This window comes from Rhamphochromis sp. 'chilingali' (genome assembly GCF_963969265.1).
Source record: "Rhamphochromis sp. 'chilingali' genome assembly, chromosome: 7".
Classification (NCBI taxonomy): domain Eukaryota; kingdom Metazoa; phylum Chordata; class Actinopteri; order Cichliformes; family Cichlidae; genus Rhamphochromis; species Rhamphochromis sp. 'chilingali'.
The window spans coordinates 28,861,038-28,888,453 of NC_137934.1; the positions used below are offsets into that span (position 1 = coordinate 28,861,038).

The 27,416-nt window shown below is 42.2% G+C and overlaps 3 protein-coding genes across 3 annotated transcripts in view; 2 read left to right on the top strand and 1 right to left on the bottom strand.

Moving 5' to 3' along the window:
* Window positions 1–3,564: 3,564 nt before the first annotated feature.
* Window positions 3,565–7,779, top strand: foxf2b (forkhead box F2b). The gene is made up of 2 exons (XM_080887596.1): window positions 3,565–5,054; window positions 7,006–7,779. Exons 1-2 carry the CDS (start codon window positions 4,079–4,081, stop codon window positions 7,176–7,178), a joined length of 1,149 nt encoding a protein of 382 aa, XP_080743722.1. The 5' UTR covers window positions 3,565–4,078; the 3' UTR covers window positions 7,179–7,779.
* Window positions 7,780–19,158: 11,379 nt separating this feature from the next.
* On the top strand, window positions 19,159–25,117 carry foxc1b (forkhead box C1b). Its single transcript, XM_080888035.1, has one exon. The coding sequence runs from the start codon at window positions 19,473–19,475 to the stop codon at window positions 20,880–20,882; it is 1,410 nt and encodes a 469-aa protein (XP_080744161.1). The 5' UTR covers window positions 19,159–19,472; the 3' UTR covers window positions 20,883–25,117.
* gmds (GDP-mannose 4,6-dehydratase) overlaps window positions 21,135–27,416 on the bottom strand; it is a 205,685-nt gene continuing 199,403 nt past the window's right edge. Inside the window, exon 11 of the mRNA XM_080888036.1 lies at window positions 21,135–27,190. Coding sequence (XP_080744162.1) covers window positions 27,128–27,190 — 63 coding nt within the window. The 3' untranslated portion in view covers window positions 21,135–27,127. The remainder of the gene's footprint in view (window positions 27,191–27,416) is intronic.

Genomic DNA, 27,416 nt, shown 5'->3' on the forward strand with positions numbered 1-27,416 from the left:
GAAGGAGAATTATGCTTTTTATTTATGTATTTATTTATTTTTCTTCAATTAATTGTTTTGTTCCATCTACAAAAGGCCATTTATGATTTATGTTCTGTGACCACATTGAGATTTACACGCATATCAGGATCTTTAAAAACACGCGGGCTGTTTGTTGTCCGTGTCCCCTATACTTGCTCTCCTCGGTCCTGAAACGGACCCAGAGACTCGGGGCCGCGGGTTTCCTAACGAGGTGTTGATCACAAAAAAAAAAAAATCACGCGTGAGCTCAGACAAAATAATTGATCAGTCCGTCGACGCTTTTAGCCCAAACTCAGTAAAAGTGTCTCAAATTAAGCTGTAATAATAATTTTTGTTTTCTTGATTAGCACTAGTTGTTCAGAAATAAAAATCCAACTGATTTATTTTTTTCTCTCACTCTGTCATTCTGGGTTTATCTGTTTGTTGTACCATCAAATACAAAACAGAAAGTTTCGGTTTTCGGTTTACACACTCTGCTGTGTTTAACTGTAGCTGTAAGTAAAGATACACAGTTCTGACACAAAGCCTGGTGACACATTTCACAATATAAGAGTTCCTAGTGTCAGTGATTTATTGAAGACTGTAGTGCACTAAACTTTCTTTAGATAGCAAAACTGCAACATTTCATTGTGGGGTAGAAAAAACAACATAGTGGATCAATTCTATTTTAGAGATGTTCAGGGCAACCAAATTATAAAGTGATAAGAGTTTTGGAATTTCTTAAATGTAAGTTACTTTGACTGTACTCAAGAAAAAAACCTGAATATCTCACGTAGCTATTTTTGTTACGTGCATCTTGAGGAATAAACGAACTAACAAACAAATAAATACAACATAAATAAAATAAAATATTTTATATAGTTAAGTGTATAGTCTAAGTTAGCCGTGCAGTAGCTCATATGCTCGTGGCCCCTGTACTGAGCTGGCAGTACGGGGGCAGGTGTGTGTTTACAGGGCTCACTCAGCAGCTGAGACAGGTGACAGGTGAGATTCGTTCCTGTTTCTATGGACAATGCTGCAACCTGCAGGTGAAACACCGGAACAGCACACCTGTCGCTCTCAGAGCCTGTCACGTGGCCCCAGTCATCTCAGCACCCTTACATTTTTAATAACTTCGACACCAAGGCGCATACCTTAGGCTGAAAACGCTCTCTGCTTTTTCACTTCAGCCTTCGTCTCTTCTCTGCACCCATCACGCATTCTGTAGGGAGAACTGTGGGAGTGGGGGGAAGGGGGGGGGGGGGGGGGGTGCCGCGGTGTTATGAAACAAAACTATAAGGCAGGCACAATGTTAGGAAGTCCAAACAGTCTGTCACTCGGGCAAACTGAACCGCGCCTGACCTCCTAGAGTCCCGGAGAGCCAGCTCCAAAGCTCCCGGCACCGCCACAGGAAACGCAGGCGGAGAGGCAGGAGAAAAGCCGAGCAGCCAAAAGAATATTAGATTACCTTTAAAAGAGAGAGAGAGAGACCTGAAATCTGTATTTGTTATTGTTTCACTTGATGAATATTGTTTACTTCAGGCCTGTTGCACAAACAAGGAGCATACAAAACAACCAAGACAGAGCTAACTGTTACACACGTGAACACTGCCTTTGCGTGACATTCGGAAATAAGCTTTCTTTTTAAAGTTGTTCGGTTATATTAGTTAACAAATAAAATCAGTAATGAAAGTACAAAATGTTCGTCCAAAATAATAATTTTTTCTAAATTGTGTTGAGAAGCAGGATAATTGATTTTATCCTTTAATAAAGAAAGAAAGAAAACAAAAAGAAAAAAGGAGGCCTGTAAGTTACCTGAGGTCAGAGCACCTTAACCCTGTCTGATATTTTCTGTGGGATAATCATATATCTTCGTCCAAACATGCAAACAAACACACGGCCTTATTATGTCCGCAGTGACTTCATATCAGCCTCCAGTCGTGGCCGTGCTACAAAAACAGAAACACATCTCGTTTGTGCGCTGGCAGCTGATAGCTTTATATTCCAGAAGACCAAATTAGAAGCTCTATAAGATCAACGCGTAAAAAAGCAACCGGATCGCTGTCTTCAAAGCGCTCCCAGAACAAAGATTCCCTCTCCAAGCAAAAGCATCCTGATCTCGGCAGGGGTCATAAGTTTTGATGTCGCAGGAAATTTCTGGGGCCGTTTAGGTCCTCGAAACTGCAGTGGAAAACGATTTTATCCGCACATCCTTTGTTCTGCAAAGTGCAAAGGTTAGTGTGTCTGGTTATTGTTTGCTTATATCCTCCAGGCTATATCTAAACTTTAAAGGGCCCTTAGGCACACACGTGCACAGACACACTTGAGCGGGAAATTAAAAAGAGGCGAAAACATGGATATTTATAAGTTTGATTGCGTGGGGCTTTATTTTTCTCCCTTTGTGCGAGGTTCTGTGGAAATGAGGGGAGTAGTTGAAGTCGGCTGAAATTTACACTGAAATATTACAAATACGTGACTGAAAAAAATTAGAAAGGGGGGAGATTTACAATCATACAATTCAACCTAAAAGCTCCAGAAGTAAAACCTTTTTCTTTTTTTTTGTTCTTCAAAGCCCAATATTCTCCGCTCTGTCGCAGCACGGATGTTGATATTACCTTTATGGGATATATAACTCCATCATGTTGGACAAATCTGTGTGTGATGTCTCCATAGGGGAGGAAACTGTCGACGCCCGCTCGCCTAATTTCGCTTTTCTCTGTCTAATGAACGTGGGGCCCATGGGACCGACTCTGGCCCGGGGCGGTAAGCTGACACTGGCGCGCTGTGTGTGGTATCCAGGGCCGGGCTTGATGGAAAAAGCCTGCTTCCACTCATGTCAAAGTCATTTACTCAGAGCAACCCCCCGCTTACACACACGCACGGTAAAGACCACCACCTCTCCATCTCTCACACTCCTCTCCCCAGCCCGGCACCGCGACAGTTTGTTTTTGTTATCCTCTGGACCAGTTTGGGAGGAAATTATGAGCGAAATAATACAAATAACGCAATGTGGCCTTTTTTTCTGTCGGTGTTTCACACTGATGTGCTTGGGTATTATCTGCCGGGGGACATCATGTAAGGGCCCGTGTGAATGTTTTGGGCATCGCGGTTTCAGATGCAAGCTGGACATTTTGCACATATTGCGGTGGTTTATTCTTGTCAGAGGAAATTTATGCTCTGTGGCACATTGGGACGAAATCACTGCTTCATATATGGAGGAGCAGAGGCGGGGGGATAGCTCGTTTTTAAACTTGTGCGGCTGGCGTGTGGCGTTGTTGATTGGAGTGTCTGGGGGAGGTTTGATAGATGGCTTAATTGCGTGTAGTCCGAACTTGGAGAGAGGTGGTGGGAGGGGAAGAAACAAGACGAAGGAGAGGAGAGAATGAGAGGCTTTAAGGCTGCTGCACGGTAAATGGACTTGGCATGGGGGCGGGTGAGGGGGGTGGTGTGTGTGTGTGTGGGGGGGGGGGGGGGGGGGGGGGACTATTCGACACTGATTTCAGGGAGAATTGCAGGGGCAGAGTGCGGATGAGGAGAAAGGGTCGGGGGAAGAGGCGGGGGGCTCGAGCAGAGGGAAGAAAGATTTATGCAATGATAGGTGGTCGGACTTTGTTTGGCTGGACTGTTGCGCGCAATAAGTCCAAGGGTTTTCGTGTTTCCTGCACTTGAGGGATTATTATAGGCGGTCGATGGCCACCCGGCGCGTCACACAGCGCCACTTAGCGCTGCTGTGACACCCCGTGGAGTCCTTATGTCTAGCTACAACTCTGGACACTTAGTCTCCAGTGGATAACCGCCTCCCCCCACTCTCTCTTCCTCTTCCTCTCTGTCAGTGCGTACCAGCCGTGCGTTCTGCATGCGTCAAAGGAGCACCGTGCGTAACAGGAGAGTCGTGCGTAACTGGAGACAGATTTCACTCCATTTTGCGCTGGGATTCTGAGGACCACTGGCGGTGTAACGCTCACTTGCAAGGACACTGACCGCTGGGAGCCAGCACATTTCTCCCCCGAAACACCTCCAGGTCGTCTTTTCTCCCTCCCCTCTCTTCTCTCTACGCCAGTTGTACGTCAGAGCTGACATGACGACCGAGACCCCTCAGCAGCAGCTGGAACCTCCGCCTCCTCTGAGATCCAGCCCGGCGTCCGGCGTCCTGCATCCCGCTATGCTGAGCCCACAAGCCGCCACAGAAAGTTCTTCTAATGGCGTCAAGGGAAAGAAGACGAGCTCCGGTTTAAGGCGACCGGAAAAGCCGCCGTACTCCTACATCGCTCTCATCGTTATGGCAATACAGAGCTCGCCCACCAAGCGGCTGACACTCAGTGAAATCTATCAGTTTCTCCAGGCTCGCTTCCCATTCTTCAGGGGTTCGTACCAGGGCTGGAAGAACTCTGTCCGGCATAATCTATCGCTTAACGAGTGCTTCATCAAGCTGCCAAAAGGGCTGGGCAGGCCGGGGAAAGGCCACTACTGGACGATCGATCCAGGCAGTGAGTTCATGTTCGAGGAAGGCTCATTTCGGCGCAGACCCAGAGGCTTCAGAAGAAAATGTCAAGCTCTGAAGCCCATGTATCGGATGATGAATGGCATAGGCTTCGGCACCTCAATTCTTCCACAGAGTTTTGATTTCCAGGGTCCATCGGCCACCCTCGCTTGTCACAGTAACAGCTACAACTTGGACATGATGAGCAATTCAATGGCCGGGGGGTACGACGGGCTGAGCGGCGGGCACCACGTACCTCACATGTCCCCGAGTCCCGGCTCCACATACATGGCGAGTTGTCCTGTTCCTCCTAACGGGGAATATGGGCAGGATAGCAGCAGCAGTCCTGTACCGTCCTCTCCAGCCATGGCCAGCGCGCTGGACGGCCATTCCCCGTACGCCAGTACATCCGCACACTGGGCGTCCTCCGGCGGCTCCCCCTACATCAAACAACAGCCTCTAGCCTCCAGCAGCCCAGCATCCTCTGGTTTACACTCCGGCATGTCGCCTTACTCCCTGGAGCAGAGTTATCTTCACCAGAATGGCAGGGACAGCCACTCCACTGATATTTCAGGTACCACAGAATAACTCGAGGCTTACAGAGGGGTAGATGAATCCGGATTAAAATCTCTGGGATCCCCCCCCCCCCTCCCCCCAAAAAACAATAATAATAATAACAATTTTCACTGCATCTAAGTTTTATCTGCATGATATAAGCACATTTAAAACGCAACACTCTAAATGAGTGGGTCTTTCTTCTGCAGAGGCCCGTGTTGATAACTGTAACGTGTAATTATGAAATTGTAGACTACACAGAAATTTTATATATATATATATATATATATATATATATATATATATATATATATATATATATATATATATATATATATATATATATATATATATATATATATATATATATAAAGATGATTGTCCTGTATTTAAAGATGAAAAAGATTCTTAGAGGGAAATTCATATCTGTGCAAAGCGATTAAAAACACACGCAGAGAGAATTTACCATTATTCTTTTTAATCTGTTTGCAGACTTTTTTTTCCCGCATCATTTGCCTCAAAATGTAACCCGAACACACTAGTTGCAAAATAAGAACAAATGTTTTCATTAATTTTGTTAAACAGCAAAGATGCATCGATTATTGGCTGAATCACAAAGCCAGACAGCGCTTTGTGGTATTTTAGTAAATATAGTGACATTTCTTGCTGTGTATGTAACTTCATTAACAATCAGAAAATGCGTCATTTCATCCACAGTTTGTATAATTTCCATAAAGTCACATGTTTATAACATGTCACGGGATATTTCGGCGAATTATTAGATTAAGAAAAACAACTATTTTGCGCTCTCAAGTCACCTCCCAGTTCAACCTCATTTACTTTAGCAGAACACAGCCAGGCTTTACGAAAATCTGGGGATCTAACCGAGGCGAGTAAAACCCATGCTGGAGCCCGAAAGGGGTCCCAGAGGTTAACCAAACAAAGACTGTGCAGGTCGGACCACACTGGCGGTGGATTTCAACCACGGCGTATCCACAAGAGACGGAAGGCCTTGTTAAACTTTACGCAGCGTTCTAATTGAGCCTGCTCGGAGGATAGACGTGCTGGACTGTACACAGCAGACTCGCTAACAGTACTGTCAGTCAAAGAGGCGTGTGTGTGTGTGTGTGTGTGTGTGTGTGTGTGTGTGTGTGTGTGTGTGTGTGTGTGTGTGTGTGTGTGTGTGTGTGTGTGCTGTCTATGAAAACGGGCGCAGGGCAGCGAGCTGTGGCCCGGAGGATAAAGCCTGCTGTCTTCCCCCCTGAAAAACACGATCACATCTGGAGTCCTTATGACCTTGACGGAGCCGCAGTCTCCACTTTTAGTTTTCTGTTTCTGGAAACAGAGCCTCGCTCACAGACACAGACGATGGCCACTGAATCTGCCTGAAATAACGCAGCATTTTCAAAAAATAATGATAAAATGTAACTGGGTAGAAAACTGAAAGCATCCATATAAGAAAGCTAAAGAAGCCAAAGAAACTGAAAAGAACGGATGTGTGGCTGCGCTGTGAGCCAACAGGGAGGCTTGCAAAAAGAAAAATATTATGATTAAAGAATTCGGTTTTTTTTTTTTACTTGTGTTAAGAAATATTAGATTTTTATGGCAACTGAAAATTTAAGCGTAAACACTTTATTTTTATAAATACAATAGAAGGACCGTTTACGCCATCAACAATTGTGCTGATTTTAAAGCCACACAAAAGTATCAACAGCACTGTTTAAAAGAGGAATGGCTCATGTTCTGCATTCAAAAGTTCTAATTTAAAAATGTAGAATCAAAGTAAATACTGATTTTAGATATATGACAAGAGCGTATGTTTTATTTCGATGAGATTAAATAAGACAGCAAGTTCAGCTGTTGTGTTTTTTTCTTTCTTTTAGAATATTTTAATGCCACCGTTAATTTCCTGACAGTGATCAGAAATGTGTTCCTTTATTTCAAAACCTTTCCTCTCTGCCTCTCCACAGTGGGAATTCCGCGCTATCAGAGCCATTCCTCGGTCTGCGACAGGAAAGATTTTGTGTTGAACTTTAACGGCATCTCCTCCTTCCACCCCTCGGCCGGCGGATCCTACTATCACCACCACCACCACCACCACCCCCAGAGCGTCTGTCAGGACATCAAACCCTGCGTGATGTGAGCTCTCCTGTCACTGCGGACTTCAAAACAAGAGAGGCATCACAGCCACATCTGAACAAACACGCAGATCTTTTTTTTTTTTTTTTTGGTCTATTTGTCTTTTTTGTAATTTTTGAAGGATTCGTGCTAGCATGGATGGTGGAGTCCGCACTCACATGTTTGCCTCCTATGCAGCCAAATATCTTTATTATTGTTAATTCTGCTGGACTTGAACTATGCATTGAAGAAAACATGAATGAAGAAACTCCAGAGGCCTTTAGAAGTACCACTTCGCCTATATGAACCCTGACAAGCTTTCTTCTTCAAGAGAAGTTTCAGAAACACGACTTTCGATGCGTTTGCTCTTGTAACACGTGCAAACCAATTATACTCCATGTAACTGTATCTTATTACACACACAACGCTTTAGGCTTTCATGAACTGCAACGAATCTTGCACTTATTGTATAATCCTTTTACCATTTTTTCTTTTTGTTTTGTCCTGTAAAATGTTTCAATAAAGCTGATATATATTTTAGGCTAAATTCCGTCAGTCTTTCCCTGCGCGTGTATCCATCACATTTTCGATTCACTTGAGTTCAAACGAGCTGATCTTGAGCTTGCATGGAGCAAAGACACATAGTCTAATTAAACAGAGCTGTATTTTAGGCCCTTTTAGAAAGTTCTTGGATTATTTGGTCAGCCTGACATGTGCTTGGCCAAATTTCTGATTCTTTACTTTTGCTTTTTATTTACTATAATTGTTAAACCTATTTAGATTACATCATAAAGTGTCACCTATGTGTTAAGCGCCAATACATAATAGCGCACGTGGTCTACAAATACGGACAAGGTAGATACTGCTGCACATTGAGTATTTTTGATAAATTAGGTCAATTTCATGGTAATATTTCTACTTTACCTTAAAGTTTGGATGCTTATTATTAAGCATCTATTCATTTGTTGCATAACTACTTTGGATCTCAGTGCATTTTCCTGCACTAACTGTCAGGCTATGAATTTCTGTTATTCTCTAAAATAGTTTCCAGCGAATATTCAGTAACATACAGTAAACAACCCTATAATGTTTGTTTAGAATCTTAGTTTAAAAAAAAATCAACAATTGCCTTTATTTTAATGTTCTGCTTAAAGGTGTACACTTGAGAGAGGATCCGATTTTTTTCTGTTATTGTTGTTGTTTAGTAACCATTTTACTGGTTTCTGTTCGGTTATGTAGTCGTAATTACAGAGCTTTTACTTATTTGAAGTAAAGGGATTACAGTTATTTAAAATATATAATATAACATTTGGATCACAGATCTAAATCTTAAGTCAAGACATAAACAGAAAAATGTATAATTCATAACATTTAATGTAACGTATAACAGTCCTGTGAGCACCTTTTGTATTTTACTGGATTTTAAGCGCACTGCTTCAATATCAACATACTATAAATATTTCAAGAGGATGATATGAAGTTTATTTATATCCTGTTAAGTAGTTAAATTTAAAATAATACTTCTTATTTTACTAGTTGTTTTGTTTATAAAGTCACGGGTTTAAAGTAAACACAGCTTTTAAATAAATGCAGTAAAAATGAAAAATGTAGCGGCGCTCAGTATAAGAGAAAATCCAGGAAAGTAAAATGCCTTTAAAAGCACACGCGTGTGCATATATGTAGGCACTTGCTACCACCGTATATTATATTAAATTATAAGAGAAGCGGGATTCTTGTTAACGCTCTGAATGAAACAGATGTAACATGGAGGGAGGAACATTATTAGTCTAAGATCAGAGGGGGGAATGATCACTGCTTCAGACCAGTCTTGGTTTGAACGTTGCTTCATTTCACGTGTTTCACAGCCGTGTCTTGCCCGTGGAAGGCAGCTGAAAATCTTTTGCATCCTGAGGCTGCTCCTTTCCATGTGGTCATCCAGGGTTGCCAACATCTCAAGACGCCATATAAACAAATGAAACGACTGGGCCCGAGTCTGTGGAAATGCAACAAAGTGGTATTTTTAGAGTGCGGTAAACAGATCAGATTGACACAGAGCTGCCTCGTCACACAAACACAAAGCAGACTCGGGCTGCCGCACTTGTGCCCTTACTCTTCTTTCTCTGCATGGTTTTTGGTCACGAATCAAATGCAGCATCCTACAGATTACACATCTGTAGGAGCTCCTTATTAGGACCCCGGCATCACGTGACCTTTGATTGTCACGTGCAGTCACACCTTGTATCTTAATACAAGATATGAGAAAAGCTTTTTCCTCTCACGTCACCGTTTGTCATTTTAAACACATGACAGCACACTCTTTTCTTTCTCTTGGCCCTTAATGAAATAAAACCTGTTCTCACGTAACCTAAATGTAATTTATGCAGAGTAAAGAATCTGCTATCACACTGCAGAGAAAAATGAATGACCTGGCTGCAGTTGCACAACAAACCCTTTCACAATCTTCATCATTTCTGTGTAAGTGAGCGTGAGAGTCAGTGTGAGGAAAACACAATGGGAGAGTGGCCGACTGAGTCATCCTGGTCTTTCTGAAGTGGGCTCCTTCTTGGCAACACAGCAAAAGCAAACAAGCATCTGCAGCCACATATCAAAAAGAAGAATATCTCTGACTAGACAGAAAAGTCATTTTTTTAAAAAAAAAATATATATATATATATATTGTCACACAAAAGTGGCAAAACTGACCCTGCAGCTGCTGGATTTTCCCAAACAGGATTTTTCCAGCGGCCTCTTATTTCAATATAGTGGTGAACAGTGCCATCTAGTGGTCACTGCCATAGAACAGAGACGTTTTTACAGAAACTCAGGTGACCAACTTTACACAATTCAGCCGCAACATTAAAAACAACTACCTCGACGTTGTGTAAACTACCTCCACGCACGTTGAATGTCTCTGATCGGGCTGGAGGTGCGCTGTGGTGTCAGGAACTATGTTTGGTGGTTGCTCCTTTGGGTCCTTTGGGACAGCAGAGTGGGACTTCCGTGGGAATGAACGTAGGATGCTTGTTCCTGCAACGGATTGATTGGAGTGGGGTTTGAGGGAGCTCAGTCAACATTTTGGTCTGTTTGTCATGTTCAGTGGAGGTCTTGGGCAGTTTTTGTGGTTTGGAATCGCATCTCCAAAGCAAGAACATTTCATTCTTAATCAGATGTGTATTTATATAAAAAGCAGCTTGCCTACCAGATCTAGGTGTTTGTTTGTTTTGTTTTGTGTTTTTTTTTTTACTTACCAGTACTTGCATCAATTTACTGATCATTACTACATTTTTTGACAAAGCATCTCTTAAAGCATTTTAACATTATAGCCTTCAAAGTAGCAAGTAGCAAACAAGTCTAACTAACAACAATATTTCACGATTGCAAAAGGAACATGTTTTAATCAGAGTATAGCATTGAGTCAGTTAACTTTGCAGATTATTGATCTGGTCAGTGAAGTAAGAGAGAGTGTTAATCAGTTAATCTGCTGTTATGATGTTCATGAAATTCAACAAACAGGAATGAGGTTACCGGTGGAGACCAATGATATTATTCCCTCTTTATCTTTTCTAACTTTTTTCCCCAGTAGTTTTGCATTTGGATAGGCTCAGTATCACTACTGGTAGCCTGAGACGATACCTGAACTTGCAGAGGTTGCACAGATAGTCCATCTCCTTCAGGATGGCACATCAATACCTGCCATTACCATAAGTTCTGCTGTGTTTCACAGCACAGTTTCAAGAGCATGGAGGAGATTCCAGGAGACACACAGTTACTCTAGGGAGCTGGACAGGGCGATAGAAGGTCCGCAATCCATCAGCCAGTATCTGCTCCTTTGTGGAAGGAGGAATGGAAAGTTCATAGCCACAGCCCTACAAAATAGCCTCCAGAACCAGAAGAATATGCAGCAGCATCTTGACTGCCATTAGGTATTGGTACACTGGTGTAGTGAGCCCTGGGTTCAGTGATTAGCCTCATGTGGTGAGGGTATGCAGGCAGTTCCTGGAAGATGAAGGTGAGGATACTACTGACTGGCACCCATGCTCACCTGACCTAAATCCAATAGAATCATCTGGCATCTCAGACTGTCCAGCTCAGAGATGCCCTGGTCCAGATCTGAGAGGAGATCTCCCAGGGCATCAACACATGCCCTGATTTTGTAAGGCACGCATACAAGGACATGGGGGCCGCGTACCATTTTGACTAGCTGCAATGAACTTTCTGCAAAACTGACTAACCTGCCGTGTCATTTTTTCACTTTGATTTTCAGTCCTCTGTAGGTCGGTCATTTCCATCAAGATCTGATGTGATTTCAAAGTGTTCCTTTCAGTTTTTGAGCAGTATATTTAACTGTTTTGTGTAACTTTTCCCTGGACTAGTCGCCCACTGAGGTGTGCAGAGATCTTGAACTAGATGATTGTAGGTTTAGCAATGTTCTAAAACTAGTGTAAATTCAAAGCACAGCAGCAGACACGTGCTATTTTCTTCATAACACATTGTATTATCTGTGCTCTGAGTTTTATGGAGGTGTTAATTGCAGATAAGGATTTGTTAAAGTAAAACAAGATACATATACTTGAAGACAACAAGTCAAAGCAGTTTGAATGAAATTCTACTATCAACTGCACATGATGAAAACATATGCAGTTTCACAAATATTTAGTTGCTACAACTACAGTGCTTGGCCTGAAAGGGACACTTACTGACAGGTTTGGGAAACCAAAGAGCAGGGGTGTTAAACATAAGTCCCGGGGGCCAGAATCAGCCTGAAAAGCACTACAATCTTGGGCCTGCTGGACGGTTTTGAAAATGTGAAGGGGGGCATACATTTTAGACTTGACTGCATTTTCACAAGCGTTACAGCTTTTCCTACTGATAAAGACCTCCTGCATGATCATTCATACTATACCAAAGTAAATAGGTAATAGATGGACATTGAGGACAAATCTCTAATTTTTGCAGTGGGTTTACCATAAAACAACATTCTCTCAGTTAACAAAAAGCATTTATTTTATGATTGCAGGGCATTCTGTGCAATGAGCTAACAGAACAGATTTATTTCGTAAAGTTTTAGACCAAAGCAACATTTTTTTCATGTAGAAAAAAATGAGATGTATTGCTGAAATTACACTTCTTTTTTATATTAAAATATCTCAATGTCATCAGAAGGGGAAGTTTCTTAAGAACAAAGTGGGATGTATATGGCTCACAGTGTAAAAAGAGTTTGGCATCCCTAACCGAGAGAATCAGAAACCAATATCTGAGCAAACTAAAATACCAAAATTAAAGAAGAAATCCAGAACTGACCGATCTATTTGGTCTAGTAATGCTGCTAACAGTTCCCTGACTGTTCTTTTAGCACCACAGTGAGATTGGCATTTTTGCTTGAAATTAAAGTTCCAACTTTGAAGGGACCGCCATTAAATTAGATGCAGATCTTTATTCTCTACAGGTAAACAGACCCCACCAAACTAAATGTGTGTTGTGTGGGATATGATACCAGTGTGGATATAGCTAACGTTTAAGAAAGCACAGGCACACAGAAACTGCACAGATCATATCTGATCATATCTGTTATTTAAGGATCAACGATCTTTTAATGGCTTCTGATGCAGGAAATGGTTCTGTATTCATTTTACTTGACCTCAGTGTAACCTTTGATAATGCTTACCATAATATTTTACTGAAAAGGCTTACATCTTTGGCTCGTATCATTGGCTCTACATTGGACTGCTTTGCCTTATGTTTATCTGACAGGACTTTTTCTCTTAGGGAGAGCAAGTTCTTTTCTGCCACTGCTTCTCTAACCCGTGGGGCTCCGCAAGGCTCAATCCCGGGTCCATTATTTATTTATTTATTCTATATTCTTTCCTTGGCTGGTATCACTTAATCTTTTATAAAATTTCACAAGTAGTAGTGTATATTTCACAAAGTGGATAGTTGTGTTCTCTTAATGTTGATAAGCTACTACTCTTTTCTGTCTTCTGTTTTCTCTCAGCTGTTAGTTACAGCAGATGTCTGCCCCTCCCTGAACCTGGTTCTGCTGGAAGCCTCTTCCTTGCTCATCATAGGGGTATTCTGACCATTGAGGCTTTCTCTCTAATAATGTAGGGTCTTCATTTTAAAGGATTAAGCATCTTGGCTGTGGCTCACGAAGCAGAGCGGACCATCTAGTAATAGGAATGGTTGCTGGTTCAATCCCTGGCTGCGCCAGTCTATGTGCCAAAGTGTCTTAGGGCAAGATACTGAACGCTGAAATGCCCCCAAAGGGCTTCATTTAAATGTGAATGTCAGCCAAAAGGAACTAGAAAAAAGTGCCCATGTGAATGGGTTAACGAGGCTTTGAATGCTCAGGCAGAGAAGAAAATGTGCTCTATGAGGAATGGTCTATTTATTTTGGGTAACCATTGTTAATAACAATAGCACTGAATTTAATTACATTGATTAGTGTACACTGTCACCAGTAGTTTAGTGGTGTCTGACTGACTGGCATACTTTTCCAACACTTTTAAATATCTCACAAGAAAAAAACATCATAACAGAGACTGTGGTGTAATAGATACTGTGGTTATCATCCTCATAGGCAGCTTTCAGTCAAGCATAACCGGACCATGTGGCAACATGTCTGTAGGCTGGGCTAGGCTCGTACTTTGGAAGTGGGCGTAAAGCTGTGTGTGTGTGTGTTTGTTTCAATGTTACCACAGGTGTTGCTCTTCTCTTTTGCTTCACTTCAAGAACTCCTAGAACAGAAATGGGCTTCAGCCAGGAACACTGCTCCCATACAGGACACAGGCTGTTTTTGCTCCCTATGTCATCAGCTTCTGAGGTCAGAGCTTGGACACCATGCTGCTGCCACCAGTTACGCACCTTAAAACAGGACATCTCTTCTTGCCGCTGGTTATGCAGAGGTCAATCAGTTCTACAGAGCCTACAAACATATCTGACTAGTTTAAAAAACACCCTGCAGGTGCAGACTTCTTGGCATCATAGAAACATTTTTGTTCTGTGGCTCTTATCTGACAGGCAGGTTAAACTACTTTGCTGCTAACCTTTCTAAAGCAGAAACTCTTGTGCTGATGTTGGGTGTGGGCAGCAAGACTGGCGGCCTGCTGAAGTAGACGTACGTGAAGTTAATGAGGAGTTGGGTGCACTGGAGGGCTTTTAATGAATCTCACCAAGCAGATGGGAAAGATCTGGTAAGAGGGGGCATAGAATAGCTTTGACTCTAAGGTCTTGAATTGACCGGATCAGCTGCCATTAGATCGGTAATGGTTAAAGGACTATACTGCACGCAGTGTGAAGAGAGGCGCATTTACACTCACTAACCAGACATGTTTCTTTCTTTAAAGAAAAACGAATGGGAGTTCGTTGTTGGTTTTCAATGCACCACTAGGGGGCAGTGTTTAGCAGCAACGTGTTTTATTTCTGCTTAGTTTAAACAGATTTTATTGGTTTGAGTAATTATCAGCGTTGTAGTTATTTACCTACTAAGATAAATAACACATCGCTATGGTAACCAATAGGGGTGATTTTGTAGATACTTCTTGTTTAAAAATAGCAGCATAATTAAAGCAGCCACTGGCATTTTTTCCTCATGCTAGAAAATTTGGGTACAAAATCCCAGTAAAGCTGATAGTCAAAGACAGATAATTATTCAGCTGTTTTCTGTTTGTAGTTAAAACTGGTTAGATCGTTTACTCTGCTCACTTTCTCTCTTAGTCCAGATCTCATTTGAAATGGATTGCATACTCTGAGTCACTTAATCAGAAACAGCTCACTGCTTGTTGATATGATTCTTATTAAAGCCTTTATTTGGGATTCCAGAGAGCTCTTTCTGTCGGCTGATCTTAAATGTCCAGTTTAGGGTTAAACGGGAGGGGGGGAGAGACCAAATGTGGCCTTGAAAACAGCTTTACCCTCTCTAAACCAATCACGGCTGATGCATCAAAGACAGAATCGAAAGGAAAATGAATTTTTTTGCACATGGATGACTGGCAGATATTTATTTAATGTGCTTTCTCGATGGATGACTGAGGTTTGGAAACTCATCTGTATCTAATGAGCCATTTTACAGGAACAATGGTGATGACATTAAAGTGCCTACAAAATTTTTTTTACAGTCAATCCCGTGTGAGGGAGTCTTCTTAAACATAATATCGTAAACTATTGTGAGGTTCAGGACTAATATACATAAAGCTTATCATTGGGTAAGCAACCCATTTTTTTTATTGTAAATTCTCATGTTGCGCTGCTTATGATGTACATGCATCAATTTGCCAGTAGGTGGAACCAGTATACAATTTAAACCCAAAGACAGAACGTCCCAAAGCGTCCACTTTTTGCTTTTTGACCCATAGTGTATAATTGTGTTATTATTTTTGACTGGTTGTGTGACTGACCTGAAGACACTGTGTGGGTTTGGAGCGTAGATCAGACTGTTTGGATGGGATTCTGCCAAATGTGTCAGAGGTTTTTGTGAGTGGGTAAAAAGGATTTTGTGTTAATATTTTTAGAAAAGTATTTACGGTTTCAAGAAACGTGTCTAAGCAATATTGGAAAACTGTCATTTAAGCTGTTTTTGTTGCCCGTTTCCACAATACAGGGATCCGTAGTGGGCATGAAGGTAGTGAGAGAATCTGTTAACACGACTGTACAAAAACAAAAAGACGGGTGGCAGATGATCAGGTTATTACATGCGCATTACTGACGCAATATCAGCATTTCACTTTTAAACGTGATGGTTATAATACACTGGGATCAGTAGTGGGGAAGATCAGGCAGTCAGACAATGAAAGCCAGAAATAAGCCCGGTGTTCCCCGGTCTTCTCTCAATGCATTATTGTAGGGTCTACCTTACAATATAAAGCGCCTTGAGGCGACTGTTGTTGTGATTTGGCGCTATATAAATAAAACTGATTTGAATTGAATATTAATTTTAAATATAGTTAATATTATATCGCCATATTTGGATTCCTTATACTTATTATAGACTGCAACACATGTTCAACTGCATTTCTGAGATAAAACTAAATGTTTCAGCAGTTCTTATGAAACAAATTACTCATCAGATTTTTACTTGATCATCGTGACCAAAAACTTAAAAGGATATGTAATATTCTCATGTTGTGTATTTAAAAACTATTAAACAAACAAACACATAAATAGCAATCACACTACTGGTCAGACTTGTTACTTTGCTTATTAAAGTCTTTTGTTGTTGTTGTTGTTGTTGTTGTTGTTGAAAACATCACATCACAAATATCACTTTAGCATTACTGACACAATAACATCAGCATTTCGCTTTTAAACATGATACTTGAAATAAATACAAGTCTGGTGTGACAGTCCCGCTTCAGCAATATATCGTTTCATTTGCAGACATTTTAAATAAATCAGGGTATCCGTAATTTATAGCGCAGCACCTCAGCTATAACTTATATTTCTAATATTTCTGATGCTTTTAAATAGCATACAGTAGCTGTTCTGTGCATCTACAGTTTGTAGCATTTAACAGCAATTACAAAATTCTACTTTTAATTTCCCACAGCCGTGTTTTAGTGTTCTTGTTTACACACCGTTCCCCGCCTCTGCTCATAGAGGAGTTAACCTTGTCGTCGGATACATTTATGTGTTACACCTGTGAACAGCTGCTGTGTTATAGTTTATTATGCGGCTTACCTGAGAGAAATGACCGGAACTCAAATTATAATGTAGTTAGGTTTAAATGCCTAACATTACTTAATACAACTGCTGATGGGAAAACGCCTGCATTTTGCACGTTTATGTACTGACCAGTCGGGGGAGCTGTTCTCTTTCACATTAGGAGAAGAACCGCGTCCGACTTGATACCAGCACTGATCTCTGCTGAAGAACTCAGTAAATGTCTCGTTAAACCATTTTTATATAGATTGTTTAAAACCTATTGCAGGTCATTATAAGAACCTTTGAATTTGGTGTGTGTTTTTTCACAGAAGGGAGTATTATCATTATTTTTATCATCATTATTATTACAGGGTGTGGTTGTATTTCATTGAGATGTCAGCAGTGACGGATAGAGGGGTGTGCTTTGGATGTGGCGGAGCCAGCAGACGTGTTTGCCGGTCAGCCAGAAACACACAGTGCGTGGTCCTCACAGGTGACAGCGTTTGTCTCCTCTGGCCCTGTAAACACATGCAAATAGCAGAACAAAGAGCTGAATAATCACACATACACGTGACAAATTAACAGATTTTATAGCGAATCAAAAACTAGTTTCTCCTCTTTTCTCTTGTGCTGCAGGAAAGATGAAATTGTGAAAACTGTCTCTGAGAATTTTTAAGTCTCGGCAGTTTTCAAAAGGGAGCTCAGCATAAACATGTCGACATGGGCCTGTTTGTTACACGAGGCCTGTTTATTTTATTAATCCCTGCGCTTTTGTCGGGAGACTTCAGACTTTTGTCAATCGGAAGTTGGTGTGAAGATGTTTGCTCAGGGGTAAACTGAGAGCGTCACTGGTCTTAGCGCAGTTAGTTCACAGAGACGTGAATGATTTCTTTTTTGTTTGTTTTGCATTTTGCAGTGTTTTCAAGAGATGAGTCTCTGTGCTCTTCAAGGCCAAACATAGAAGCGTTATCAAATATTGAGATTAACTTTTATGTCATCGGGACATAAAAACCGCATATATACAATCACTGTTCATGTTTAATAAAAAGAAAAACTGACTGAGAATTTGCTGACTTTGCCTCCAAATAAGGTTTTTCAAACACTTGTTTCTACTTGGATCACCAAAAGGTTTTCGTTTAGGATTCTTTGAGTTTCGTGTCTCCTTCATACGAGCATCGTTTAAGAAAATAAATAAATATTTCAGATAAAGCCACGCGGTGCTCCATGCAGGCCTGCTTTGTTTAGTATTATTTTTTATATAAATAAGTTCTTAAGTAAAAATAAACCTTTTTTCATTTACTAACATCGGCAAAAGCTTGATTTATAACAGAAAATATGACAGACTTCTCTGTGAAAATTATTATCTACAATACTGAACTTTAAAAACATGAGAGAAATATGAGTCTTGTCTGAAATAGAGCAGTATGGCGGGGAAGTTCGTCTTTCAGCAACAAAACAAACCACATAGTTTAGTTTTTTAAAATCTGATCTTCAATCAAGTTCTTAGTTTGTATGATAAGATTAATAATTTAGATTATTTGAAAAAATATTTAAATAAGGAAATGTAAATTTCTAAAGCCTTTAAATTACTTTGAATTCGGCTAACACCTCTCACACTTTTTATTTTTACCCCCAGCCTCACAGAAATCACCGAGAACTTCCATGGCTCTGTTAACACTCCGTCTAGTGCGAGTGACATTTGGAGGTCTTCATCTTTCAAAAACGTCTCAGCAGCCGCTCGCGCCCTGGGGAACTTCTCCACACCCAGCTGGGCCAAATGAGCTTCATTTAGCCTTTAATTAGTTTGTGCACACCGCCCACCGGCGCTGTCGGGGAGGAGCGGGGAGGCATCCACGCTCTTTCATGTCCGCTTGTTTATTCAGAGGCTCAGGCTCATCTGATATCTCACAAAACTGACAGGTCTCAGATCACCGTGCATCGCTGAAGGGATTTAACTGCAGTTTTAATTGTGCACGTTCGCGTTTTTTTACATTTTGGAAATTGATATCAGGCTCGTGTCTGCTATGAGAGAAATTCCTTAAGAATTTGTGGTAACCAAAAAAAAAACCCAAGAAAAAAACAAAACCTTATTCCGATCAATTATACACAATAAATCCACTTTCTCCATTTTCACCGTGAAGTTATTTTACGAGTCTCAAAATGAAGAGTTAATAGAAAATAATAAATAACTCACAATTTGGGCCATTAAATGAATCTTTTGCCACTTTGGGCACACCCTGAAAAGTATTTTAATAATTCCGTGATCTGAACTGAGAAGTCAGGGAAAGAAGTGCGGGGGAGGAGGAGAAGGAGGGGTGGAGGAAAGAGTGGGGGTAGTAACTTTTATCACCGTGCAGCGTTTCCACAGGTTCATTTCGCCGTCCCATTGGATAATGGAGCACACATTCGGATTCGGGGTGGAGCAGTCCGAGCAGCCAAAAGGGAGGAAAAAAATGTGAAGGGTAAAAAAAAAGTTCCTCGTTGCAACTCCTCCAGCCCTCTTAGTTTCCAAATGTTCACTGTAGCAGTGCGTGCTCTCTTCGGTTCACCCTGGCGAGCTGCGGCTTAGAAAAAGGAACTTCTACAGTGAACAGAGAGCTGCGAGAGAGATCGGAGCGCAAGCTGAAGTTGTGACAGTTTGTGGAGGGAGAGCGCTTTGGGGAGGTTTTACGCATTGCGCAGGATGCAGGCGCGCTATTCCGTCTCCAGTCCCAATTCTTTGGGAGTCGTGCCCTACATCAGCAGCGATCAGAGCTACTACCGGGCCGGCGGGGGATACACGGGAATGCCTGCGGCTATGAGCATGTACTCGCACGCAGCCCACGAGCAGTACCCGGCCAGCATGGCCCGGCCGTACGGACCGTACACTCCTCAGCACCAGCCGAAGGACATGGTGAAACCCCCTTACAGCTACATCGCCCTCATCACCATGGCGATTCAGAACTCGCCAGAGAAGAAGATCACCCTGAACGGGATTTATCAATTTATCATGGAGAGGTTCCCCTTCTACCGGGACAACAAGCAGGGCTGGCAGAACAGCATACGGCACAACCTGTCCCTCAACGAGTGCTTTGTTAAAGTGCCCCGGGACGACAAGAAGCCCGGTAAGGGCAGCTACTGGACTTTGGACCCCGACTCCTACAACATGTTTGAGAACGGCAGCTTTCTACGGCGCCGGAAGAGGTTCAAAAAGAAGGACGTGCAGAGGGACAAGGACGAGCGGGACAGGCAAAGCAAAGATCCCTCTGTCCGCACGGCGGGCCGGGAGCCCGAGCCGTCCATGCAGGGCTCCCAGCCGGTGCGGATCCAGGATATAAAGACTGAGAATGGGAACTCCACGCCGCCTCAGGCCGCATCCCCGACCCTGGGCGCCGTGCCCAAAATCGAGAGTCCAGATAGCAGAAGCAGCCTGTCAACGGGCAGCCCGCACAGCGTCCCCTCCACCCGGTCACTCAGCATCGAAGGAACCGAGCACCATCACCACGGCCAGGCCCCTGCGCAGGGCTTCAGCGTGGATAACATCATGACCTCCATGCGGGGGTCTCCGCAGGCCGAGCTCTCCCCACCTCACATCGCCTCCTCTCGGACAGGTATCGCCCCTTCACTGCCGCTCAGCTACTCGCCGAACCAGACGTCCGCTTACAGCTCAACGACCTGCAACCAGAACGCCATTTCCACGGGCTCCAACGCCACTTATCACTGCAACATGCAAGCCATGAGTCTATACGCAGGGGATAGATCCTCCAGCGGCCACCTGGCCCCTTCCACCACAGTGGACGAGGCTCTGCCCGATTATTGCATCACCACGACCACCGCGTCCTCACTTGGGCACGGAAACCTGAGTCAGGCGGGCCAGGACGGTCACCACGCACACCAGGGTCGGCTCGCATCTTGGTATGGGGACCTGAGTCACTTGAGCCCGGGTTACCCGGCGCAGCAGCAGAACTTCCACTCGGTGCGGGAGATGTTCGAGTCCCAGCGGATCGGGCTGAACGGCTCTCCATTGAACGGGAATAATAGCTGTCAGATGGCCTTCCCGTCCGGACAGTCCATCTATCGCACCTCAGGAGCTTTTGTTTATGAAAAGTTCTGAAAGCCAAGCGCATCTTTTAAATTAATAACTCTAATATATAATTTCTCTCTATATTTTTTTGTACTTTTGGTCTTTCATTCACACTCCGAATGGACAAGCGATTCAGAGAGATTTTTTGTCTTTTGTATTTTTTGTGCAGAGCTGTGTAACACCAAAACACGTAAGTTTCCTTCCCTCTCACTTCGAGAATAGTTTCTAAAGATGGCTCAAACCCGGCTGTTACGACTAGACTGTAAATTATAGCCTAATATAGTAATTTATTTTTTAGGAAAAGGGAGTGGTTGGACATTGAGGACCAAACACTTTTTCCCCCTCCGCAGTTTTCTTATTGCTGCATTTTAATTGTCCCAGTTCTTGTATAGAAATAGAGGGACTGTGTAGCCTATACTGACTTATTCTATTCATTTTGTGTTATTTGTTTAAAAAATACTTTGAAGGCATTACATTTTGTTTTGTTTAATAAAGTGCCGTTTATTTGAATTTGAGTGATTTATTAGTAACGCTAGAGCCAAAGTAAGGGGACATTTCTTGAATTCAGAAATAGCTGCACGGTAGTTAAATATATTTCAATTCAAAATGTATTATAAAGCGCTAAATTCACCTAAACGTTCTGATTTTTTAAAGAGAGAAGGAGAAAGAAATAAACAAAATAAAAGCCCGTTTATGCGTATTAAAGTATTTAAGTGAATACATAAATTTTCCAACTTGATGGAAAAGCTTTTATAAGTCGGTTGACTTCAGACTGTGGCCCATGCACAGGCGAGCCGAGTTTACCTTTCAAAGTGAAAGCAGCTTAGCAGATGCCATTTTCTTTTTTTAATGCGAGGCTCCAGCCTCACCTGCGCGCTGTATATGTTCAATCCTGGAGTGTAAACGCCGGCGGTAAATAAATGCACGTGTGGCAGCAGCTCACCAACGCGGTCTGAACTCACTGAAGGCCTTGTCAGCAAAACAAATCAGTCATTGCAAAGTGAGCAGGCTTCCGTCTGACTGCTGTTTGGGAATGATGATGGGAGCTTTTTGGATGCAGTTGTTTTTGGATTTGTCTTCAGAGTTAATTTTGCTGCTGGAGGAGACCCCCGCGTGGGGTGGGGGTGGTGGGGGGTCCTTGTTGATGCACCAGGATGACGGCCTGATGGGTACGATCTGTGACAGAGGGATGTACTGCAGCCAGCTTTGCTTTATTTTTAAATGTTTGTTTGTTTCCTGGAGGCTCGAGATTTACCGCAGCTCTGGCTGATTGAAATATTACTGCTGTGTCACGTGTTTACTCCAGTAATTCCCCCCCCCCCCCCCCCCCCCCTCCTTAAAGAAAAGCAACAAAAAAACAAGGTTGCTATTAAAACTTTACAGCGGCCTTTTTAAAATGTCATTCTTATGCGCGTAGGCAGTTTTACACGGAGACACGCATGCTCAGTGTTAATTAGATATGGTCCCTGAAGTTTCTTTAAAAAAAATCTGACTTTAGAAGAAAAAAAATATATATATACATATATCTAAAGTTAGAAAAGAATAATCAGGAAAAATATCAGTTACATGTAACTTCATGGCGGGAACCCCTTAATCATGCAAAACAATTATATTATTATTCATTATTATTATAATAATCTTATTAGCGAGTACATATACTCCACACAATAATAATAATAATAATAATAATAATAATAATAATAATAAAAATTATTATTATTTTAATGGCGGCTTCTAACCTCTGCAATCATCGAGCTGCAGGGCATTAAAGCTGAAAACAAAACAGAGCAGTGTGTGTGTGCGTGTGTGTGTGTTTTAAGTGGCTGGTAGTTGAAGCTTAAACGTGACTGTTAGTTTTCGGCCCGTGTGGATTGGTTTTTAATGAGTCAGTAAAAGTAAAAAAAGAAAGAAAGAAATCCAGCACGCAAACGCTCCCCAGGGCCAGCAGTCAGATGAGTCAAGCTCATTAAAGCTAACATAAACAATGTGCCGTTTCTCCTCTGCTACAAACCACGCAGGTGAGGTTAAGACTGCGGTTCAAATGCAATCTGCACTACATACAAATCAAATAAATAAATGTGGAAATAACCACCAGTTGCACGCAGAGCGCAGGCTAATACGAGAAACGCGTTATTCCCTCCAAACAAACGTCTTTGTGATTGATCAGCACTCAAGAGTCAAGAAGGAAAAGCCAGTCACGATGGCGAGTCGTTTTTCATTGCAAGTACAAGACAGGAGGAGGTGATGGAGGTCAGTGGAGAGGATGTCAACAATGCACTTTAGGGAAGGACGGTGAGCAGCTTGCGTTAAAGCCCGTCCCTGCTTTATCCAAAGCAGCTTCACATGCAGTGCACATCGCAGGCTGGCCGTGGCAGCTTCACGGCCTGCAGTGTATCAAACAATAACAAACAGTCAAACTAAAGGGAGTCCCGGAAGAGAAGGGGAGCTTCAGGCGCGCACTGAAGTGCTCACAGAAGCCCCAGTTAAGGAATTATTGTTTAATGCCGCATTCGGGATACTTTAATGTTCACATTAGTATGACTGTAGCCTCGAGGGATCACACGAGCGTAGGTGTAGTTTACGGCCCCGGCTGTCTGCAGATGTTCTACATGGGGAATTCATCCCAGTGTCTGATTAGCGTTGAAGGCCAGATCTTTGCACAAGTGCCGTAGTCACGAGTGGCAAAGCAACCCGATAGCCCACAGCATGCGCTCTAAAGGTTTGGCAGGTATCAGAGCGCTTATGGGGAAACATATGAAGCTCCTGGAAACATGTGGGCGCCCCACACATTTGAAGGGGGCTTTTTAAAAAAAATAATAAGGAGGCTCTGTTTTTTACTGACTGCTTAAAAAGCTTTCTGTTTCACACAGAAAAAACAAAATAGAATAAAATCTCTACAGAGTTTAACGCATTTTCGCGGGTGTTATGCATTTTGTTCTAGTTTGAATTTTTATTTCTGAAGGTTGAGCCTGAAATTAAACAGGAACAATTTCCACACTGACACTCGCTGCGGGTTTTGCGTCCAATCTACCAACCAGATTCTCCCATACAGACCTTTTGTATCCACAGCTTAATTTTTTTGTTATTGTTTTTATTTATTTTTTTAATACTTCAAATTTGCATGTTATATGCATACAAGTTCTGGCAACTGCGGCCATCTCACAGTTACCGACTAAACTGTAAGCCCGTACCCCCCTCACACACTCCTCACCTCTCCTGTGAGAGGTAAACACACACACACACACACACACACACACACACACACACACACACACACACACACACACACACACACACACACACACACACACACACACACAGGAGTTCGCGGGAGCAGAGCTAAATCCCATCGCGCAGGAGCAGTGATTGAAATCGCGTCTGTATTTCCTGCACGAATCTGGCCTCCTGCGTTTTTTCCTCGATGTATTATTTTTCTTAAAAGAAGAATAAAGAAGAAAAGCCCATCGTGTCCTAATGACTTTACATATCAAACCAATTAAAGGAGTGAGGATTCACCATTTAGCCTAAAGTGGGCTGAAATCGAGGCTTCAGTGTAAACGGTTTATTTTGCGTCTTGTTTTGTGCCTGCGTGGATTTTTGGTGAAGGCTCTAGTCACGTAGTTTTCCAGTTTCTCACTATGAATTTTCAGAGTTTCTAAAATTCCAGCATTTGTTTTATTTATTTATTTTTTTATGTGTATTTACACTGTTTTTAACGCTTTTTAAAATCGTAATATTTTAAGGTGTCTGCACTGTAGACCAGCAGTAATAATAAAGAATGGGATATCTTTTATGTCCTTGATATCTCAGTAACACGACAAGCAGGTGACCTCCACTGTCCCGGGATAGTGCTCCGATTCGTGTTAATTTAATTGAACTTGATATTCAGTGAGGCCCTGTGTAGGGCTGGCGACCTGTCCGTACCTCTCATATGTTAGCTGGGATAGGCTCACTCCATAAGAGGTTTAAAAAAAATGGATGGACGGATGATATTCAGGGGCGAGATCAGTATTTTCTCTTCCTAATAACAAATGATAGAGGACACTGGTCGGATCCTTTTCTCCGTCTTCCACTCTGTGGCCGTCTGTCCAAATGTGCTCAGTAAAGCTGGAGCTTTGAAAGAAAGGAGCAGCTTCTCCCTCCTGCAGCTTTCACTTTAGGGATCACCTCCCCCTACAATATCTCTCGTGCGTTTGATTTGACAAAAAATTATTATATTCGCGTTTTTCAGGGATTCTGAAAATCGTGACTTTAGAGCCGTTTAATCTCCTTAAAAACGTTTATTTAGCTGCACAAGTCTGCTCCCCTCCTCCTTCCGAGACTCCTTCTCGGTTCAAATCTCAGTCATCTTTTCTTTGTTTGTGCGCCAGCAGCAGAGCCGATCACAAAACGTGCCTAAATGTTATTAAAGGGGAATACTTGGTGCACCTGTGTGAGGCCGCGGGCTCAGTGTGTTGTGTGCTCTCAGCGCGCTTTAGGGGGCCCAAACAACCTCAGAGCAACATCTGTTTCCAATCTGGAGTCAGCACAGACTCAGCGCTGTCCAGGACGATCACAGAGACTTTTAAATGTCCTGTAGGTGCCGTCCAGAAAAACACACAGGCGATCCCACCCTCCACAGACCGCTCACGGTCCGCGCAAGTTGAATGTCAAAACCTGACAGCAGCAGTGTGCTCTGAGGAGGGACCGACATCTATCGAGTGCTGCATTTAAATCGGAGATACTTCATTTAGCATTCCACGTGGAAATAAGATGCCGCACTTAAAAAAACAACCAAAAAAACCTCAAACAAAACAAAAAAAACCCTTATTTCACAACTTTAATGATTTTCGGGAAATTGAGAAAAGGCGCCTTACATAAATATTTGTAATAATACTTTAATAAAATATCACATACTACATCTGAGATAGGCCATTCTGGTGCACGTGCACTTTCATTTGAGATAAAGTAGATTTTGGCTGCACGCACATACTTTATATTTTGAAGATATAAATGCAGAGTTACTGTTCGACTGTTTTTAACAGAGCTAAATTCCCACAAATACTGTAAACACACTAGATTGCTTCTGCATTCATATTTATTAATAGTGTGATACAGGAGGGCTGGAATGTAAGATAGTAAGGCCCATCATTAAACACAACAAATAATATAATGTAATCTATAGGGAGCGTCAGGTCTCCTGTACAGTCAATAAGAGTAGAGGATTGATGACTAGGCTGTTAGACACATGACAGCACTACATCACTTCCAGTCGCAGCATTTTAATCAAATATACTCTTTTTCTTAAACAAGTATGAATGACGTGCCCTCGTGAAAACGACCCTTTTGGATTCAATACCTCGAATTAAACAATAAAGACGAGCAAAGAGAAAGCAGTGTGGCTGTTAAGGAAGAAGAAGTCATCTAACTTCTGCAAAGTGGGAACAGTTACGAGTGTCCAACACACCCAGCTACCGTTACCGTCAGGGTCACAACAAGTCAGGGCCAACAGTTTAAATGCGGGCATTCATTTTAGGCCACAAGGCCGCTCACGACCCAGATGTAGATGTTTCCAGGTAGATGTTTGAGAGCAGGAGAAAAACGCATTTCCCTCAGAATAAAGGAGCGCAGTGTTCTGGTACATTCTAAAGAAAAACTTGGAATTAGGAGCAAACACAGAGGAAAGAAACGACAGGAGAAGAGCCAGACCTCTGCACAAACTGGGGATCCCATGCGCGTGCACATGCACACTCCGCGCACGCAACCTGCGGTTCAAACCTGGATTTGCAGCTTTTATTTCCCACATTTCCTTAGATTTAAAAAAAGAAAAACAAATTAGGCCTTCTATACAATTTATTGTGTTTCATGAGAAAACAAACAGACACGATGTTAAAAGACTTTTTTTATTGTACCAAATGGATCCCCTGCTCATATTAATAAAAGATAAAAATATCCATTCATTTCTATTCATTCATTTTACTTTTTCCACGTCACACTTCAGGGGAAAAGATTTCAGCGTTGACAGTCCCAAAACAATGGGAAAAAAAAATACAATAAAACCCCTCAGTAATAACAATAAAACATAATCAGTGTTAAAATGTAAAAGGTATTTAATCAATCTAAATATGAGAAACAGACAACAGATACAACAACAACCATTATTCACTCGAACACCCGCAACAAGACAATCAATTGATTTAGAAGAGTCATACAGGTAAAAAGGAAAGGTGGGTCTTCCACTATGGGTCTCAGTGGAAGAACCCAGGAGTGCTAAAACATGCCCGACTGACTTGGCCTCAGGCATTTGGATTTTTCTTCATGAGATCGATGTCTGCATCGACCATCTCCTTCACCAGATCCTGCAAGGGGACAGGATCAGATTTATATATTTGGAAAGGTTGATATCTCTAAAAGGTAAAGACACAAACATAAAATACATGAAGTAAGGCTCGTTTACACCCGCGGTTCAAACTCGGCCTACGTGAAGACCTCCCTTCCACACACAGTTATACTGCAGCTGGATAAACATAATAAATACATCGAGTTTATCAGCATTAGGACCTGACAATGATCCATAACGTGCTT